A 13,898-nucleotide genomic window follows, 5' to 3' on the forward strand; every position below is an offset into this window, starting at 1 on the left:
ATTTGTAGTCCTTAATTGATAATAAAGCAAGGGTAAAACAAAATTTTAAATTGTGAAAAATATTTTAAAAAATAAAAAATTGTTATCTCATACAATGAGTGTCATAAAAAACGGCAGAATTTTAGTTTTTTGTTCAATCTCTTTTCAAAAACAGGAATAGAAAGCAATTTAAAAATCATATAAAAATAATATGAGACTTAAAATGGTACCACTACCTATGTAAAAAAAAACAACCTTTGCCAAAAAAAACAATCTGTCATACAGCTCGAAAAAGTAAAAATATTTAAACTTTCAAAATATGGCAGAAACAAAAATATTGACAAGTTGGAAAAAAAATGTAAATGCAGTCCATTAGAACTGTTTATCTCAATGCACTCTGAATGGCATTTTTTCGTCTTTGGCGTCTGAGTGTATTTCACGTATTTCATGAAGTGAATTGAAAACTTTTTTGGGCATTTGTCTTAAATCAGTTTTTGGTGGCATCTTTTGAGTATTTTGGGAATCCTTTTTTAAGACATCAAGCAATGAGGAAAACGCAGTTTCTTTTTTTTTAAGGTGAAAATTTTCACAATATAATACAAAAGGCTCCCAGAAGTCTTCTGTGCATGCTATTGTAAAGTATGGAGTGTTTTCTCAGTAGAAAATCTCTTAAGAATGGTCCGCTCAGTTTGTTAACTGCTTAGCATTTTTGGAAACATGAAATAATAAAGACACGCTTGAATACATGAACAGCAAATCTTTTTGACATAGATTTGAATGGGAAAATTCTTCTGAGGGTTTTTTGAGTGCTTTTCAAGAAGTTTTAGGAGCAGTTCCACCTGGCTTGGACTGGCCTACAGAAGAACAGGACAGTCCTCTTGTGGGCCACTGTGCAGTATGTAGCACGCACATCCTTTAACAAGTGTATGAAATTTGAGAACAGAAAAATGACACTAAAATCTGATAAATAAATTTGGTCTTATTTTACAGTGTTTAGAATAATCAGATTCTGTTTCAGTTGTTTCAACATTAGTTTGTGAAAAAATAGAAATCAAAACTTAATATGCAATAATTTGAAATGTGATATAAGATTCTCACGTGACTCCTGTTGTCATGCCATCTTGAATGTTTTCTTTTAGGAAAATGTTGTAGGAGATAACTGTCATACATGCAAACATGGCTTCTTTAACCTAAAGCGTGACAATCCCAGTGGATGTGAGGAGTGTTTTTGTTCTGGCGTTTCGAATATCTGCATTGACTCTCGTCTTACATATACCAAAGTAAGTTCATTCAAAAACTATTAGTGTATTGAAACTGTACCAATATAACTATTTTTGACAAATCTACAATATGTACTGTATGATGTTCATAAGTATCAACATGACACAACAGAAGCTTGTTCCAATATTTTCTGTAGCTACCTCCAGGTTTTCACATTATACAAATATGTATATTATATAAATTCATATTTCCAGTGGTGAATCTATAGAATTTCAATATACCCAAAAAAGAAAATGGACAGCACTTCAAAAAATCATACATTGATCTAATGCTGCCAGGAAAATATATATAACTGAACATGAGGTTCTTAGTTAACATTCTGATCAGACTGTATGAAACCCACTGCCATGTCATGGCGATCCTCTCAGTGAGTCCCTATCGCCTTAAAGTAGCGGCGTCATGGGCTACCCTCCACCGCATCAACAAGGCACCAGCAGGGCAGGTAGCCTGGTGCCTCACAGCATCCATGCTGGAAGACTGAGTCCTAATGACTCCTGATCACACCACCCCACAAGCACAAAACCACAGTGACAATGGCCACCACACAGTAGCAACACGAAATGAAAGGAGCATTGAAACTCACCAAGTTACAGAGTTGCAGAGGTAGTGATTGCCCCATGGGCTTGGTTACTGTTAATACCCAAATACCTTTCTGCTGCAGAAAAATATGTATTTTATATGATGCACATGATTTGAGTGAACTCTTTTCAGATTGTTCTCACTGAAACAGAGCAACCTGAAACTTCCCTGCAAAGCTGTGTATCATTATAACTGACATAGTATAGCATTAAACAGATGCCCTCTCAGTGCTTCAGACTGCATCTCACAGGCAGCCAGTTTTGCAAAATGTCAAAGCTTTGAGAGCTACTGCTGCACACATGTTTGTAATGAGTCACAGTTCAATTGTGCTATACTGTGTTAGTTACATGTCTCACACTAGTAATTTCCCCTTTCATTTCATTAAGTCTTTGATGCAGATTCTCTGGGAGATCTATGCTCGGCCCATAGATCATAACAGCTAATTTATATATTAAGAAAATGTGCATTTCTCTTTAATAACATATCAGATCTCAGATATAAAGGCATAAATTTATTGCCCATATAGATTGCATTGGAAGTTTGATCCTACTGATAGATTACCTTTAAAGAGGATGTTTACTACTCAGACATCCCCTTGTCAATTGGCATGTTTGCCCCCGTAAAATAGCAACACTTATACTCACCTCCAATGCGGCACTGTTCCAGCAGTGTTGGCATTGTTTCTCCTGGGGCTCACGTGACATTGTTACATCATGTGATCCCTGCTGCTAATCAGCCGCTGCTTTACTCTCCTCTACCCTCTCTATGCTCCTCTTTTTTATGATGAAGAAATGTAGATTTTTCTGGAGTAAGTCATCAGATGTCAGATATAAAGATATTTTAATTTATTCACTTTCATACCCATTTAGAAGGCTTAGGAGGGTTGATCCTACTGATAGAATACATTTAAAGGGATTGTCCACTTCTTGGACAACACCTTCTCAATCCATATGGTTTACTCATAGTAAAATAACAACACTTATACTCAATTCTGGTGTTGGCACCATTTCAGTGGTGTTGGCACTGTCTCTCTTGAGGCTTGCATGACATTGTTACGTCATGCAATCTCTGCTACCAATCAGCGGTCACTTCACTATCCCTGCCTTCAGGCAAATCACTTAAATCCAAAGAAAGTGAGATCTGTTGCTCTTTTGTTTCCTCTGGATGTGATACATCTGGAGGAGGAAAGAGTGAAGCGGCCACTAATTGGTCACAGGGATCGTAACAATATCCCATGAGCTCCAATAGAGACAATGCTGACACAGCTGGAATGGTGCCAGCCCCGGGGGTGAGTAAAAGTGTTATTTTACTGGAGGCAAACAGAGGAATAATTATGGCACAAATCATAAAATAAATAGCAGCTAAGAATGAATTTGCATATCAATTTTGAATCCTCCAATAGTCACTTTTGTACCCAAACACATACAAATATTTATTTCATCAGGTCATTGTTATGAATGGGTGGTTCCTTACCGAAATAGATGGTAACATCAATGTTACACCTACTAAGGATAAGTTTGATGGCCCACAGCAACTAAGTATTAAAAGAGAAGACGCACGATCCCAAGGGCTACTGGACATCATTTATTGGTCAGCCCCAGCTGCATACCTGCACAGAAAAGTAAGTCCTTTTCACAATCATCTTTCCTAATTTATTGACTACTTATGATAATGCTCGGTGGATGTATATACCCAAAATGGGAGTAGCTATATCAACCTTAGATGAATAACTTTGTTTTCTATAAAAGTTTTAAATTGTTTTATTAAATACAGTTTTTAGTTTACTTTTTTTATTTAACAGTAGAATTATATGTAGAAAAGACATCAAGAAATTAGTGGGGCAAGCTATAGCTTTTATTATTTTTACGAAACCTGTAGCCACATTTAAAGTGGCATGTAAGAATACACGCCTCATTGAGAAGAAATTTGAATACTTCCTTTGTAATCAAGTTGTCTGATTATCCGGGTTCGTTATTGTGTGAAGATGCACCAAAGACATAACTACAATATAAGACATGTTGCTTTTAATCCAAAACTAAAAATAAAACAGCAAACAGGTTTTCCTGGTGTAGCAAATATCAACATACTTTCAGACTTAGAAAATTGATCCTCAGTCGGTCATTTTTACAGGTTCTGCAAACATCCACATTTTGCAGGACTAATGCTAAAGTTAGATTTACATAGTGGAGACTTACAGAGAAACGTTGAGATACATGGTGCATTCTCGATGTTCCTTCTATGGGGAAAATTTGCAAGCGACCTTGCTGCCATTACATAAAATACTATCATGTGCATTTGATGATTATAAGGTCCCTTGCAACGTTATTAATGAACTTATGAAGTTTCATCATAATTTTGCTGAAGTTTTAGTGAATTTTATGCAAACTAGCCTTGCCATATAATTTTAGCTTTAAAGGGATTATATATGGATTTAAATTGATGGGCATTAATATTAAATTGGTGGAAGTAGACCCTCTACATCCACATAGATTAATGTTTTGAAGGGTCAAAGGCCTTGAGACCAATACCGAGCTGTTCCTGGTAGACCATTTCAAGCAGTTCATTAACAGGGCTGAGAAGATACAGACCACCATCAATCTATAGAAATATTTAATGGTAGTGAACAGATTAATGTTTGATTGGGTTTCTGCCTTTAAGGTGACAGTAGAACTTAAACATTCATAAAGTGTGACAGAGGGGCGGAGACCCAAGAGATAAAGATTCCGACTTCCACCTTCAAAGCAGCAAAACGATCTTTTATCAAAGCAAAATTATTGGACTGCTAAGGGCACATTTACTGTTGTTACACAGAGGTCTGTCTGTGTCCGCCACTGGTGTGACAGAAATAGTTTTAACTCCTTAACGACCAACCAGGGGTATTTCAGTTTTTGCGTTTTCATTTTTTGCTCCCCTTCTTCCCAGAGCCATAACTTTTTTTATTTTCCTGTTAATATGGCCGTGTGAAGGCTTGTTTCTTGTGGGACAAGTTGTACTTTGGAATGACACTATTGGTTTTAACATATCATGTACTGGAAAACGGGAAAAATATTCCAAGTGTGGTGAAATTGCAAAAAAAAGTGCAATTCCACTGTTGTTTTTTTTTTAACCACGTTTGCTAAATGCTAAAACTGACCTGCCATTATGATTCTCCAGGTCATTACGAGTTCATAGACACCAAACATGTCTAGGTTCTTTTTTTTATCTTAGTGGTGATAAAAATTCCAAAGTTTGTTTTTAAAAAAAAAATTGCGCCATTTTCCAATACCTGTGGCATCTCCATTTTTTGTGATCTGGGGTTCGGTGAGGGCTTATTTTTTGCATGCCAAGCTGACATTTTTAATGATACTATTTTGGTGTGGAGAGGATCTTTTGATTGCCAGTTATTGCATTTTAATGCAATGTTGCGGCGATCAGTTAATTATTTTTTTATATTGATAGATCGGGCGTTTCTGAATGCGATGATACCAAATATGTGCATATTTGATTTTTTTATTGTTTCATATTGAATGGGGCAAAGGAGGGTGATTTTAACTTTTATTTCTTTTTTTAAAAAAATGTTTAAGACTTTTTTTTACTTTTTGACTGTATCAATAGTCTCCATGGGAGACTAGAAGCTGCAGTACCTCGATTGCCTCTGCTGCACACAAGCGATGATCAGATTGCCTTTATGTAGCAAAAATGCTCACTTACTATGAGCACTTGCTGGAGACCTCTGGTTGTCATGCCAACCCATCGGTGGCCTACGATCATGTGACGGGGTCACCAATGGGCTGGATAAAGGACACCCTTCTGGTAAGCGCAAGTTAAATGCCGCTGTCAGAAATTGACAGCAGCATTTTAACTAGTTACCAGCCGCGGGTGGATTGCGATTCCACCCGCTTCTGCTGCAGGCACAGATCATCTCTATATATCAGCTGACATGTGCCTGGAAAGGTGCGGGCTCTGCGCCGAAGCCGGCACTAAAAAGAGGGAGTCCGATGTGGGTGTATTATTATGCCCAACGTCGGAAAGGTGAATGTTTTCCTTCTTCTGCATATTTTTTTAAAAATAAAAGGCCGAAGTCCACTGGAGAATCATTTGCATATGTCATCAATGCTGTCAGCCTATTGTCATTCTTCAGACAGAAATCCCAATTTTAAGTTTACATGCTCTAAGCTTTAACAATTGACACAAGCAAAGAATTCCATCCGCTTCACAGATATTTATTATTTTTTTTCATATCTCCATGTTCCCACTCACTGAATGGAATAATCATAACTCTATGTACAAATCGTTTTAACATATAAGTCTTTTTTAATCTTTTTTTTTTCTTCCCCAGTGTAATGCTTTGGTCTTTTGTGATTTAGTATCAGTCTTTTCTGTCTGAATGAAACAATTTGACTTAATAAGTGAACCATATAAATTTTTGATACTTCAATAATACTGAAAGCTCTTACAAATTACCACAGTACATCTTAACTGTCATGTTGCATCATGTGAATTATAGCCATGATGACATTTTTTTTACTCGAATGATTAAGTAGCTTACCATCACAATGGTTCCTGTAGATTTGACTTATTTATTTATTTAGAATTTATTTCTGACAGGGGACACACATTGCAAACTGCAATAAAAGGAGGCTGAAGACGAGCTGGTTTTGAAGTGGATGAGGAGATTAGATAAGTTAGCGGTTAATATTAGAACTTAGAGAACATAAATGTCATTGAATTGATTTTTACAGCTTAAATTAATTTTAAAAAGTACCTAATAATAGAAGAAAATGCTTATAAAGTACATTGGAGGAAATAGTCTAAAATATCAGTTAAAAGGTTTTAAAAAAAGAACAATATTTTATAATCATCTCACAGTACCTTCCTGATAATATTTTTTTCATTTTATTTCATCATTCATTTCATTTTACTATTCATTTTATTTCAAATTGAATTGATTACAGTAAGATTTCTGTTAAATGAATCACTCTAAATTATTTATGCTCTTTATTATCTAAGGAGGAATAGTGATAAGTGGAATGCACTATTATGAAGTAGGCTCTTTTCCCATCTGCACTATGGCTTCTGCCTACAACATTTTTTCAAGTTCAATTATAAATTTATTCTATGCAATGGTATTGATGGAAATTTGTTAGAAGACTAGTCTCGTAGTGTTTATTTAACAAGTGTAAGTAAAGGGTATCTGCATACTTTGCGGATTTTTTCTTGTAAAAATCTGCACGGATTCTTCCTCTCTTGGCAGAAAACGCAGTTGAAAATCCACGCGTTTTTTATGTGGATTTGATGCAGATTTTCATGCGTTTTTCACGCAGATTTGTACGCGCTTTTGTAAGCTAAATAAAGATATTATTTAACAAAAAAAAGGAATTGTGATGTCATTTCCGTGTCCAACCTCTTCTTTTGCATTCTCAATTGAAGACCATAATATCATTGCATACCATACAATGTTTGCACACAAAACAAATATAAGTGAATATAATATATATATATCTTTCCTCTAACATTTGCTATACCACCATAGCAGCATAAAGTGCTCATATAGTGCTCATATACTGCCATACAGTGCTCACATACAGCCATATAGTGAACACATACTGCCATATAGTGCTTATATACTGTCATATAGAGCGCATATACTGCCATATTGTGAACACATACTGCCATATAGTGCTTATATACTGTCATATAGAGCACATATACTGCCATATAGAGCACATATATTGCCATACAGTGCTCACATATTGCCATATAGTGCTCACATACTGCCATATAGTGATCACATACCACCAAGTAGTGCTCATATACTGCCATACAGTGCTCATATACTGCCATACAGTGCTCACATACTGCCATATAGTGCTCACATACTGCCATGTACTGCTCACATACCACCTTATAGTGCATGAAATGCAATATCTATTTATTTTTCGAAAACATTTTTAAAAAATTGCGTTGGATCCCGCATAATTTTCATAACCAGCAGAGGGGAAGCCGTCGGCTGAGGGCTGATCTTAATATTCTGGGAAGGAGCCAATAGCCTTAAAGGTTCCCAGGCTATTTATATCAGCTCACAGATGTTTGCTTATCCTTTACTGGCTAGTTCACAGGGGAACCTCACAAAAAATTAACATGGGGTCCCCCTATAAAATCAAACCAGCAAAGGCTAGGCAGATAGATGTGGGCTGATAGTAATAACCTGAGAAGGGATCATGGATATTGGCCCCCTAGCCTAAAAACATCAGCCCACAGCTGCCCCAGAAATGGTGCATCTTATAGATGGTCCAATTCTGGCACTTAACCTTCACTCTTAAATATGATTAATATAAGATTTTATTCTGGCTGTGTCTTTATTTACCATACAACTATAGGATTAGTAATGGAGGTGTCTTATTGACACATATCCATTGCCAATCTGTGGGCTTGATGTTACCGGACAATACTCAGGTGACATCAACCTCACAAATATTACCCCACTTGCCACGGCTACAGAGCAAGTGGGGTAATATTTGTGAGGTTGATGTCACCTGTGTATTGTCCGGTAACATCAAGCCCACAGATTGGTAATGGATATGTGTCAATAAGACACCTCCATTACTAATCCTAAAGTTGTATGGTAAATAAAGACACAGCCAGAATAAAATCCTATATTAATCTTAATTAACCATGCTTAATGCATCGCCTAATCCCCCGAATCCCTCAATATCCTGCAACAAAAATAAAATAATAAACCAACACAAATACTTCCTATCCTACATAGTCCTAAATAACGAGTGTCATACGAAGATCTCATGTGTAGAACAGGCACATCTCCCGATGTGACTGCTCTACATGGCTCCGGTGATACACTGACAGGAGATTATCCTTCCTGCAGTGCATCATTGAGAGGTCACCGGAGTACATGCTCTTACTTATGGCAGTACTGCTGTGTGAGAATTTTCTCATGCAGTAGTGCCACAAGTGACAGCATGAACTCTGGTGACCTCTGACAGCAGCGCAGTGATGCACTCTGGGAGGATACCTCCTGTCACTATTTTCGGAGCCATGTAGAGTGGTCATATCTCCCGATTTGACTGTTCTACACATGAGATCGTCATGGGACACTCGTTATTTAGGACTACGGCAGACCAGGGAGTATTTGTGTTGGTTTATTTTATTTTTGCTGCAGGTGATCGATGGCATCGGGGAATTAGCTGTTTGGTGAGTATGAATGTGTTTTTTTGTTTTACAATTTAGCGCAGTCACCGGATGATGGGACTACTATCCCATTATCAGCTCATGCTGTCACTGTAGCAGACATAGCCGGATGGGAGTAGTAGTCCCATCAGACGGTGCCTGGCTACACACAGACACCCACAGACAGACACACAGACAGAAAGACACAGACAGACCCGCACATATTCACCACTCACATATCATCTCCACCCACATACAGACACACACATAGTCTCCGCTCACACATACTTCCTTTTTCCTTTCCGCAGCATTTTTGACATGCAAATATGAAGCTAATCCGAAGACATTTTTACACCTGCAGTTTAGCTGTGGATTTGACTGACTCAATGTAAGTCAATGGTTGGAGAAACGCTGCAGATCTGCAAAAAGAATTGACATGGGGAAAATAAAACGCTGCAAATCCGCAGCATGTGCAGAGCAATTCTGGATTCCCATTGATTAACATTGGTTGGGCAATACATTGTGAATTTGGTGCAAATCCACACTGAAAAAGCACATAGCCTTATACTTCCTAGTTTTTGCTTTCATACAAATGCTCAAACCTTAGGATGGGATCATTAGATCTCTACAGAGGCATTCTAAGTCTACAGACAATGGCATCAATAAAAGTGAGATACAAAAGATAAAATAAATTAAAAAGTTGTTCTGTTCTAGAACAGTTATCACGATAGGGTGTTGTTTGAAGAACAGTATTCTATAAGATGCTCATAACTGGTCTGAAAAATCACTGTTAGAGTATGTGGGCATGCTGAGTATTTGATTACAGAAATGTACTCAAGATTTCTGCCTTTCTTGGCAGCAACAATGCTGCGGAAAATCGGCTACAATTTTTGTGTGTTTTTTGCCTGTGTCTTTTTCCTGTGCAATCAGTGGGTCAAAATCACAGGCAAAAGCACCCAAGAATTGACATGCTGGGGATTTAAATGCACAACAAATCCTGAAAGGAAAAATACTGATGATGTGCACAACACTTCAGGATTCTCATTAACTTTGCTGTTATAAGCATTCCCTGGTGTTTTTAGGCCAATTCCACAAAGAAAAATGCCCTAAAAATGCATAAAAAATGCACCATGTACAAACAGTCTTACACAGTAGCTTTCCTGAAATAAATCTTGTAACTAGTACTCTCTGCCAGCAATAAGTGGAGGAGAACCACTGACGGACTGCTCTTTTCTTCTGTTGTGCTACCTATGCATCCTTTTTGGGAGGCCTGAAGTACTGTTTGTTAAAACACCCTTGAACTCCAATTTAGGAGGACGTTGTGCATAGTGTTCCATTTGCTGTGTTTTTGAAATCTTTGTTATCCCTATCTTAACAAAATCTTTAGCTCAGACAATACTGTAATGATGCACCTAAGCTGGAGGTATTGACTGGGGTGCCTGGGATAGATCTAAATACAAAATATCTCTCAGAGGATCTGTTTATACCAAGGAAGTAAAAAATGAGGATGAATGAACTCATGGAGATCAACATCCAACACTGCGGAGACACCATCACATGTTTCTCAACGCAGTGATTCTAGAGCAATGCCCCCATCCCTTATGGGAAATATGTAAAAACATGCAAAACATAAGCCACGGAGACACCATCACATGTTTCTCAACACAAGCAATGACTAGCCAGGTCTTTCCCCGAGAAGGAACAACCACGGGAAGGGCAGTCTCCAATGAAGGAAACCACCTATGCCAAAACATGGTATCCATCCACAGACAGCTGTTTCTGGGTATTGCCCCTCATCAGTGTGGAGTAGGAAACTGGCCAGTAGGAGCAATGCCTAGTAGAAGGCTGTAAATAATGAGGGTGAATGAACTCATGGAGATCAACATCCAACACTGCGGAGACACCATCACATGTTTCTCAACGCAGTGATTCTAGAGCAATGCCCCCATCCCTTATGGGAAATATGTAAAAACATGCAAAACATAAGCCACGGAGACACCATCACATGTTTCTCAACACAAGCAATGACTAGCCAGGTCTTTCCCCGAGAAGGAACAACCACGGGAAGGGCAGTCTCCAATGAAGGAAACCACCTATGCCAAAACATGGTATCCATCCACAGACAGCTGTTTCTGGGTATTGCCCCTCATCAGTGTGGAGTAGGAAACTGGCCAGTAGGAGCAATGCCTAGTAGAAGGCTGTAAATAATGAGGGTGAATGAACTCATGGAGATCAACATCCAACACTGTGGAGACACCATCACATGTTTCTCAATGCAGTGATTCTAGAGCAATGCCCCCATCCCTTATGGGAAATATGTAAAAACATGCAAAACACAAGCCGCGGAGACATCATCACATGAGGATGAATGAACTCATGGAGAGAGATCATGTGTTTTGCAATTGTATCTTACAGTTATTAGGTTCTCTAGAAGGACTTAGATCTGGGGATTTATTTATAGGCTGAACTGGATGGACAAATGTCTTTTTTGGCCTTGCTAACTATTTTACTATGTAAGTATTCCATCATCATACCACCCAACTTTTACAGAACATAAAGAGTGACATACCATGTGTTTTTTATGTATTTCTTTATGCTCCACGTAGAAGAAAAAAGCTCCAAAACCATATAATTAAGTACTTTGGACAGTTAAACACAGCAAAATTTTTGTGCTGAAAAAACGCAGCATTTGCACTACATGTGGACAAGACCTTAATGTCCAAGTAACTTGGATGTGATTTCATGAAAATGCCATCATCTGTGCATATGAAGATGCTGTTGTATTATGTACCTTGCATGCTTTTTTCTTTATAGGCTTCCATGTAGAGCTTGGAAAAAAATGCATGCAAAAAATAAAGTGCAGAATCAAAGCTATTCTGCCCTGTTAAAAACACATCTTCACATCTGCAGCAAGTAAGGTGAAAAGGCATAAAGAACACGCAAACATGCAATATTCAGAAAAGATTGTTATTGCTCTATGTGGTGTGGACAACTGCAGAACACAAGCAGTCTAAAAAGCAGAATTTATGCTTTGTGTGAACATGGCTTTAGCATTACACTTTTATTAAATTTTTCATGGTTCTAAGAGAGAAAATGGAAATCAATCATGCCATTTTAATGCACTTTACAAATCACCATAAATAATATGAACATTGTGTAGTATTGGTTGTTACAATTACAGGGATACAAAATATGTCTGTTATTTGCTGATTTGTGATATTTATTATTTTTTGCAAAAAGTGTAGTAAAAATGACATTTATGTACCATATTTTTCACTTTGTAATATGCATTTTTCCCCAAAGATTTTTGGGGAAAAATGGGGGTGCATCTTACGTTGTGGATATACCTTATCTATGCTGCCGCTGCGTGTGTACAGATTCTTGCCACCGCGCTCTGTCCCTGGTGCTGCTGAGTGCTGCCGCTGCACTCTGTCCCCCGATGCCACTGTGCTCTGTCCCCCTATGCTTTCCGCCACTACTGCACTTTGTCCTGTGCTGTGTAGTTGGCTCTGACATTCCATCCATGCTTTCCTGTGCATGTGCAGTGGATTCCTTCTGGGAAAATGGACACAGATGGAGATCTCGGCACTGAAATCTCAGAAGATGAGATTTCAGGGCAGAGAACATCAGAGCCCATCACGCAGCATGGGACAGACCATGGCGGTGGCAAGCACTGGGGGACAGAGCATGGCGGCAGCACCCGGCAGCACAGGGACAGAGCACAGTGGTGGCAAGCACTGGGGGACAGAGCGGCGGCAGCACATGGCAGCACCAGGGACAAAGCGCAGCGACAAGCACCAGGGGACAAAGCGCAGCAGCAGCACCCATCAGCACCAGGGCAGAGCACGTCAGCGGCAAGCACTGGGGTACAGAGTGTGGTAGCAGCACCTGGCAGCACCAGGGACAGAGCGCAGTGACAGCAACACCCGGGGACAGAGCACAGCGGCGCTCCGCAAATCGGAACACCCCCTCATCCCAGGCTGCGGCCTGCAGCAGTGCTCCACTCCTGCCTCCTCCAGCAGCAACTCTGGGACCCCGCTTCACCACAGCCACCACCCCCAGTAAGCAATAAGATGCATGGATTATAAGAAGCACCACCATTTTATTAAAGTTTTTTCCTATTTTTCTTCCCAAAATTTGAGGTGTGTCTTATAATCCAGAGCATCTTATAAAGTGAAAAATATGGTAATTGCTTTTCATTATTTTTAATAATTTTATTGGAAGAATACATATCTGAGCTTTTTCATCTCTAGAATACAGGGACATATAAATACTTTACTATACAGTATGCAGAGGTTTCTCTATGTAGCAGTTTAAGCTGCCTGTGCTGTCAGATTTTGCAACATTCAAGATTACCAAATTCTCCTTTACTGATCATTGCAGCCTGTGGCTCATTGATTTAGCACTGGTCTGCAATGCAAGAAGTTATGAGCTCAATTCCTAGGGAGACCAGAAAAAAAGAAGAAAATTGTTTATTTAATCAATGTAAGTGTGTGCAGTGAGATCCTGGCCCTGCCCCTGAGGAGAAGGCGCTATGGAGTGAAGAAGATGCCCAAGAGTAGTTAGCCCTAACATCATGGGACAGTGGGACTGACCTTTCAAATCCTCACAGTGCCCCTGAATTCAGGACAGTTGAGAGCTATGCATCATTGGGTGACAGTATGCTGTACGAAGAGTGGCAGAGTGCTTTATGTTCTGTGCACAATATTGGGTCTGGGAAGTAATCTAATTACATCACTCATCATTACCATTATTCTTGCAAATGGATTGTATCTCAATATGGGCCCCGTCACACATAGCGACTCACCAGCGACAACGACATCAACTTGTCAGGATCACTGGTGTGTCGCTACATGATCACTGGTGAGCTGCCAAACAGGCAGCTTCACCAGCGA

General features: G+C 38.9%; 1 protein-coding gene across 2 annotated transcripts in view; it reads left to right on the forward strand.

Moving 5' to 3' along the window:
- LAMA2 (laminin subunit alpha 2) overlaps positions 1–13,898 on the forward strand; it is a 1,313,887-nt gene that overhangs the window by 534,268 nt on the left and 765,721 nt on the right. For both annotated transcript variants that reach the window (XM_073575794.1, XM_073575795.1), the window contains exons 11-12: positions 1,119–1,259; positions 3,284–3,460. In XM_073575794.1, coding sequence (XP_073431895.1) covers positions 1,119–1,259; positions 3,284–3,460 — 318 coding nt within the window. The remainder of the gene's footprint in view (positions 1–1,118; positions 1,260–3,283; positions 3,461–13,898) is intronic.

Source organism: Dendrobates tinctorius, unplaced genomic scaffold (assembly GCF_039654945.1).
Source record: "Dendrobates tinctorius isolate UK_male_01 unplaced genomic scaffold, ASM3965494v1 ptg000046l, whole genome shotgun sequence".
Classification (NCBI taxonomy): domain Eukaryota; kingdom Metazoa; phylum Chordata; class Amphibia; order Anura; family Dendrobatidae; genus Dendrobates; species Dendrobates tinctorius.